This window comes from Mizuhopecten yessoensis, unplaced genomic scaffold (assembly GCF_002113885.1).
Source record: "Mizuhopecten yessoensis strain PY_sf001 unplaced genomic scaffold, ASM211388v2 scaffold1091, whole genome shotgun sequence".
NCBI classification, from domain to species: domain Eukaryota; kingdom Metazoa; phylum Mollusca; class Bivalvia; order Pectinida; family Pectinidae; genus Mizuhopecten; species Mizuhopecten yessoensis.
In genome coordinates, this window is record NW_018403873.1 from 110,911 (window position 1) to 119,044 (window position 8,134).

Below are 8,134 nucleotides of genomic sequence, written 5' to 3' on the forward strand. Positions count from 1 at the left end.
ATAAACTATATATGGTCTGTAACACATGGTCATATAGACCTGGTAATACATAAACTGTATATGGTCTGTAACACATGGTCATATAGACCTAGGAATACATAAACTATATATGGTCTGTAACACGTGGTCATATAGACCACGGAATACATAACCTATATATGGTCTGTAACACGTGGTCATATAGACCTGGTAATACATAACCTATAAATGGTCTGTAACACGTGGTCATATAGACCTGGTAATACATAAACTGTATATGGTCTGTAACACATGACAATATGGACTACATAATATGCACGGACAACAAGACATAGTAACTGATAACATAAAACCATTAATTAAACACTAAAAAGGAAGAAGAATTAGTATATTAGTAAAATGCACAGTTATACTTGTTGCACTGTTAATTAAGATAATGAGGATTTATTTCTGATTTGTAAGTTATCTTTAACGGTTTCATTGTCATAGTACAATGTCGGAGGTACTAAGTAGCACTGATTACGGGAAATGATCAGTCTACATTTGCGCTTTATGATGTATGGTATGAAAATAGGTTTTTTCGTCTTTCTTTGGAATCAAATAAGTTACAACTCCATTTTAAATATGACTATAGAATATTTGTTTTTTATTTTTTTAGTTTGAAAGCATAAAAACAGGTTATATTTGTATATGTTTAGTAAACGTGCGTTTTATAGACTAGCAAAATTGGTATTATCTATTATTACGAGAGAAAAGCCAGTGTATACAGAGTGGTAAACGATCATTTCTGGCGCATGCATATATCATTTCATGACATCGTTTATCTGATATGGTTACATGCCTCTTCACCAACTACACAACGAGCTATACACATACACACACATTATTCTAGTTATTTATTCACAAAACAAAGATCCTATAATCTTGGCGCCCACCATCATGAGATCTTGATCACATATACAAAAGAAGATTTTTTACTTTTTTTGCTCCTCATTTGCCTTACAGGTACTATTATCCAGTTCTTTGTCGGAAATCCTAAACAGGAATCTCGTACATTTGCTTAAACCTCTTATTTTCATATGTTATTTGCAACTATGACAAATGCTGTTGGATAAGTATTGCATAACTACAAATTGTATCTCTAAAATGCCAAAATAATTGTAATTCCTACATTATTATAAGTGCTGTCAAAGACGAATGAGTTATCATTAGGGCCAGGGGAGCAAACATATAAAATAGTGACAACAAAATTGAACTTCAAAATTCAAGAAGGCTGTCCGTGACATTTTGGTTTTCTTTTCAATCCTTAAAATCAATTTGCATAGTTCGGGATCATGGGGAACCGTCATGTAAAATTCTGAGTATTTTCTAAAAAAAATCGTCAACAATATATCTAACTCAAAATTCTAGATGGCCGCCTGTTGGCTAGCTTGCTTTTCCAATCAGTCCAAAATTGAATATGCATAACAATAGCTTATTGTGAGCCCTCATATGCAATTTGAGAAAGAACCTTCTAGTATTTTCCGAGATAAAAACATTGCGCAATCTTTAACTCTCAAAATTCAGGATGGCCACCTGTCGGCTATCTTTGTTTTCCACCAGTTGCAAAATTTCATATGCGTAACTGGTGACCATGGGAAACCTTCGTGCGAAATTTTGGAATGATCCCTTTAGTCCTTACTGAGAAATATCGCTAAGAAGAATTGTTTAAGGACGGATGGACAGACCACGAACCACGGATGAAGGGTGATTTGAATAGCCCATCATCTAATGATGGTGGGCTAAATAATTAAGATACACTCGGCATCTCTAACAACGTATAAGAGGCATGCATCACCCGGATCTACAGGCAGCCTACGGCCTCCCAAAATGACGATATGAGTGCATAGAATAGCATACCATCCATCACCTTATGTTAACAGTATTATATCAGACACAAAAAGGCACAACTGCACACAGACTGCCAACACGCGTGTTGTTGCATTGAATGCATACGAACATTGCCTATGAAAACATGAACATGAAAGCACAGGATATTGATACATTTGGAAGCAATAGAAAAAAATCCTTAAACGAGATCTGAATAGTGGTGAAACCATGCGACACTCAGGGAACAAGGTAATGGCCGTGATTATCTCCCCTATTTCCTAACCATCGAAACGGTACTCAAATAATGACTTGAACACAGATGCTTGCCGTTTAGTGTGTGTATGATGATTAACCTGTTCTGACGTCAAAAGGATTGGCAGGAATACATTTTTCTATGCGGATCCGTAATAGTTCATGTATAGATATATAAAGATGGTATCATGATTTGTTCAGATAATAAATTATATCACAAATCATCACACAAAATGAGCAGCGTGAAGTCTTCTAATCTAGTTATGGAGCGCTAATGTTTCTGATCGAAACGACGTAGAAAAGGATACCAGCGGGGAGTGAAATGAAGTTCTCTCAAAAAATAAGTTAAAAACATTTTAGTGTTTGTTGTTTAATGAAATAATCGAAAATGATCCAACTCCGACTGTATTGGCAGTCTGTAAACAGTCAATTCTATAACACTAAGTCACGTGTTGTTGTTTTCTAGTGATCACGTGGTACTCACCATAGTCTTTCAGACGCCGTAACAATGTTCTAAATATAGACATTTAACGTTAGGTGACTTTTATGTCGATAAAGAATGAGATAAATCGACAAAATTGATTAAACAGTTGGTTTCCCTGGCTTCACGAAACAGTTTAACTTAAACCTTTACTTATTCAAATGTGATCATAAAGAATAAGAAGGATCTATTAAGGGGGAGGGGGCTATAAGTGCAATTGACTTTTTTTAGTCGAAATTCAGTTTATCATTTTACACGTTTTTGTTAAATAAAATGGACACGATGTTCACAATAAGTATGAAATTTATATCGTACAGCACTGAATACTTTTTGGATAAAGGCCAAAAGGACATCATGGTCCACAAAGAAAAGTCATGCCTTCTTAAAATTCAGATACGCTTACGCCATACTTCTGGGTTACGTTTGGGAGGAGTTCTTCATGGGTGTGATGCATGTAAGTGGGTGGTACTGCCAATGTAAAGCTGGTGCACGTCATGTAAGTGGGAGGTACTGCAAATGTAAAGCTGGTGCACATCATGTTTGTGGGTGGTACTGCCAATGTAAAGCTGGTGCACGCCATGTAAGTGGGTGGTACTGCCAATGTAAAGCTGGTGCACATCATGTTTGTGGGATGTACTGCCAATGTAAAGCTGGTGCACGTCATGTAAGTGGGTGGTACTCCCAATGTAAAACTGGTGCATGTCATGGAAGTGGGTGGTACTGCCAATGTAAAGCTGATGCACGCCATGTAAGTGGGAGGTACTGCCAATGTAAAGCTGGTGCACTTCATGTAAGTGGGTGGTACTGCCAATGTAAAGCTGGTGCACAGGATGTTTGTTGTTGTGAACACGTTGCGTCCGTGCTGTTGGATATGGGATATGAACGACATCAACACCAGTCTGTCACTGCGAGACCTTCCATATTGTACATTGAAATCATCACAGATGCTTCTGTTGTAGATGATTGAATGATTCCGACGAAGAGGATGCAGTTTCTGCTTCCTATATGGTGGCCTGTCCTCTGTGCATCGTTTGTATGTATCGAAACAGTGTGAATATGCATTGTGTTTATTTCAATTGGGTGAAAGTTAGGGATATAGGACAAATTCTGAAAAACAACAACTTATTTTTGGATTCCAAATAACACAGAAACTTCTTGAGATTTTCCTAGATATCTCGAGTACTTGTAATACGGACACGGAGCTAATAGTATGCAAAATTTTAGCCAAATCGGTGAGGGCCCAAAAAACGGCCTTATAAGCACCCTCCCGTTAAGTTAAGGAACGTTCGTGAAGCCGGAGTCTGGTACCAATAAGTGATATATTAAAAGTGTTTATCGATATAACTTAGTTATCATGTCAGTGAAGATGAGATCGAAAGAACGTGATTTCTACCTCAAGCTTCCTGGTTGCTCTAAAATGTAATAATCCAAAAGATTAAATAGGCTGTACAACCATGGATCAAAATCTTACAACCCTTCATCAAGTTCATACAAACATTAATTGAAAATGTTCATAACATCATTGATCATATTTATATTGCCGTTTACACAGTCTGCAATCTTCTCATTAAGTTCATGCAACAATTGAGCATCCATAAAGGAAATTCATGCACCTATGATTCAAGCTCATAACACGTTGCAACAAGTTAATAGAACCTCTCTCGTATCTCCAGTTTAGCATGTGTAGATATGTGGAATATGGATATTACCGGTTGGTGTAGAATGTGGGTCAGAACCGCGCGTTGCACAGACACAGACAGCGCTCGTGCAACATGAAGCATAGCATGATTCCTTGATAATTTATACACAAGATAAGACCATGTTTTGAAAGGGCACATACAAGAACAGTATATTTCAAACTTAAAGATCCATGCAAGGCCTTCAAGGGCAGCTTGTAGAATGATGTCTATGTTTTTAAGATGGTGTCTCTTGCCGACGGCATACGCAGAGGTGGGAGGAGTATTCCGTCTTTGCGTATTGTAGAGTTATCTTCTCTTGGGAGCAGGTATTCATTGTTACGTCACTTGTTTGTGAGAGTAACGTCATCAATTTTTGAGAAAACGACGTAATTTTCTCACACAAACCAATGACGTAACAATCAATTCCTGCTCCCAAGAGAAGATAACTTTGCAATACGCAAAGACGGAATATATACAGGGAGGTTTGAGGGACATTATATAACTATGAAACTCGTTAATGCATTTATTCCTAAACCGTTCTACCACCCTCACCTTGATGCGTTACTTTCACTACATGGGGCGATCACACGATTACCTACCTTTGCTTCATGTGCACGTGTTACACAAGCCATTCTTTTACCGGTTGATTCTGTGCTAATGCTTGCGTACGGACCATCGTCGTCTGAAAAAAGGCAGGGCAATACTGTATTGACTCCGAATGGTGATGGGGGTGGCGTTCAGACAAAGGATAAGAGTTAACAATAATAAAGAGACGGTGTCCATGTGGTAAGGGCAGTAGTAGTAGTTGGATATGTTATACTGGTTAATATTGCATGCTCGTGTCATAATTTATTTGATGCAATACAGCTCTTGTATATATACATGCGAGGTGTGAAACGCTATGCAGTTGAATATGAATCGATTAATATATTTTCATTTTTATGCACATTAGTATATATCAGATTAATATTAATTCAAACGAAAGCGAAAGACCGATATTTTCACTTCAGTCTTATAGCTTACACGATAACCACGCAGTTACAATACAGACACAAGGGTCACGACAGCCAAACAGTTTCATGATGACCACAGTTTCACGAAAACCATAGTTTCATAACAACCACACAAATACATGACAACCACAGTTTCATGACGACCGAGGTTACGTGACCATCACGCTTACATGAAACCAAAAAGTTAAATGACAACCACAGATGCATTACTACCACAGTTAAACGAGAGCCACACATTTTCCTGACAAACAGTTTTCTAATAGCCATACATACACATGACAACCACAGTTACACGAGAGCCATACAAGTACATGACAACCAAATCTACAAGACAACCACATGTGAAATAATACGTAATACTGAACATCATTTGTCGTCGTTCCGTTTAAATCTGACATTTTATCAACCGTCAAGAGTCAAGATTTATTAAAAACAACAGTTTTCTTCCCTACTGTGATATTCAATGGTTAATATTGAGTTTTCGTGACCAGGTTATAAAGGAGACACACACGTCACACGGTGGCGGCTTCCCAGCATACAATTTCAGTTCTGAACTCATCAACCTTTACCTCCTTTACCTATTGATATTAGCTGTGCCTGTTTGGGTGCAGGGGGCCTCGCCGGTCCAGGCGGTGGGGATCGTGGACCTCCCCCTCCCCCAGCTGTTTTAGGAACACTTGGAAGTGGCTGCCGAGCACGTGTTCCGCCTGCTCCTGCGTTTTGGGCATTAGACTGACTTGTCTTTCTTTCATAGTAGCTTACATACGGTACTCTCTCTGGCAGGGTTTAAACAAAACAATGAATGAAACTCGATTCTTACAAATTCTGACAAGTGAACATTTTAACTAAAATATGTTTTCTTATTTTATATACTGCGTTTCTCCAATTGATTTGCTCTATTTGTATAAACCATGCTTTATTTCATGTATGTAATCATAATTAGCTAGACGCTTTAAATAATAAGCTAAAACATGATCGCATTAACAGTTTCTGTAGTTTTCTTTTAAATACATATTGCGTACAATAATTCATTAAAGCCCTCGTTGTTAACACAAACAAAAATGTTGATAATGTAGTAACAGCTACATGTCTTACACTCACAATGTTAAGTTATTCTGTTAGACGACTTAACCTAAGTATGTAAATCCACTCACCTGGGTGATCCTTGCCCACTCCATAGTTATCTATGAAGGCCTGTAAATCAGTTTCTATTTCACACTTTTCCAGTACATTTCTTACTTTCTCTGCACACTGGGTTGGATTAGAAAAAAGGTATAATACTGTGTTTCGAAAACAACCTCGTATCTTGTATAATTCTGCTTGTGCTTTCCTCGGATCATAGGTAAGTGTCAAATTGATAAAAAACTAAAATTGTAGCGAATAATATTAAGTGATTATATAAATAATGTTACAAGTCTGTTTTGGGTTTCTTGTGTGTACACTTTGTGAAGATATTTTAACATATGTTTATACATGGATGTTGTTGTAGTAGAATTATCCCCTGTTCAGTAACGAAATGACAACGTAGCGCGGTTCTCCTTAGAGTTGCCCTATTCGATATGTTTTCTGCAACTATTATTCAAAACAATGTCACACAAGACTGCATCGTTTCTCTTGTTTTCTGAATTGGATAAGAGGTTGGATGTTTCCGTTAATTTCAGACCATAAAAGCTTTCTCAAAATTGGTAATTACCGAAATTTATAAGTAAATAAAACACTTAGTAAGTACTAAGCCATGGACATTATTAACTTGTAAGACGTTTCATAAAGAAAAAACATGTTCCAGCTTAAGCAGTTGGCGACCGAGCTAGGCTTTGTTTGATTTCAGATCAACATGAAAATACCGAAACGTGTTCCGGACAATTTTACATTCTGTTCTGAGGAGAGACAAAAAACCAGCTGATGTTGAATGTATCTAGTAGATGCACACGTGGAATAACGGAGGAAAATGATCACAGTGTTTAGTACTGATACCTACTTGATCAGAAAAGAACAAAATTATGAGTGAGTGTGTCTTACATTGTCCTGTGTCACACACGCCTCGGAGTCGACGTTGGTGATCTTCCACAGTATGTTCCGTGTTAGAAATATACGCTCCTCCTCCATCTTCTGGAATTCCTGGAAATAGACATGTGTTTGTTACCGAAATTAGCACGTGGTGTTGTCACATTTATAGGTATGGTAATATCTTGCTTATATATAAGTGCAATTAGTCAATTTATTGATATATACATATTACTAAACCATAATCTTATCTTTGTCCACATAGTTATTACTTTTGCCTTGTTTGCAATGGGTTTCATATAACCTTTATACAAAAAAAATGAAACTATCGAAAGTAAATAAACCAGTATTCGAACTATGTAACACACGATTGTTTTGTGATATCAAAGTTATATAAACTTTACCCAAAACACAGAAAAATAAGATATAATTCATATACATTTTCGTCATAAATACAAAACCTACCACACACGTCTCTGTCATGGTTAATTCCCATGCTCTCCTCGCTCCCTCCAGTGTGTCTAGAGAACTTTTATACGCCGTGTCTGAGAAATTAGAAAACAAAGTTTTGCTATGTAAATGATCAAGTCTGCAACAAACTAAGATGACTTCATCCTCCTAAGAACTTGTGGAGATATAAATGAGTAAATGTTAATTGGAACTCTTCACCACTTTAGAGAGGAACTAGCTGCTTAGATACACACCCGACACAGAGATCCTGAAAAACTTAGACTAACGTGATGGAAATAACGAGATAAACAAGCAATAACATAGAATTCAGTTAATCAAAGGATATCCAAGTACATTTAATTGTAATAACTAGAATTAAACCTATACCGGGGTGTTTGCAGTAATAA

General features: G+C 37.1%; 1 protein-coding gene across 3 annotated transcripts in view; it reads right to left on the reverse strand.

The window, feature by feature from the left end:
- Window positions 1-7,821, reverse strand: part of LOC110457200 (proline-serine-threonine phosphatase-interacting protein 1-like) — a 22,466-nt gene extending 14,645 nt beyond the window's left edge. Inside the window, exons 1-6 of one of the 3 annotated variants that reach the window (XM_021508375.1) lie at window positions 7,743-7,821; window positions 7,293-7,391; window positions 6,428-6,524; window positions 5,852-6,049; window positions 4,860-4,942; window positions 2,585-2,613 (exon numbers count right to left, since the gene is read on the reverse strand). In XM_021508375.1, the coding sequence (XP_021364050.1) occupies window positions 2,585-2,613; window positions 4,860-4,942; window positions 5,852-6,049; window positions 6,428-6,524; window positions 7,293-7,391; window positions 7,743-7,760 (524 nt within the window). In that variant the 5' untranslated portion in view covers window positions 7,761-7,821. Of the gene's footprint in view, window positions 1-2,584; window positions 2,614-3,974; window positions 3,994-4,859; window positions 4,943-5,851; window positions 6,050-6,427; window positions 6,525-7,292; window positions 7,392-7,742 lie in introns of those variants that run through there. The other 2 variants (XM_021508382.1, XM_021508367.1) reach the window with 2 other exon arrangements.
- Window positions 7,822-8,134: the final 313 nt, after the last annotated feature.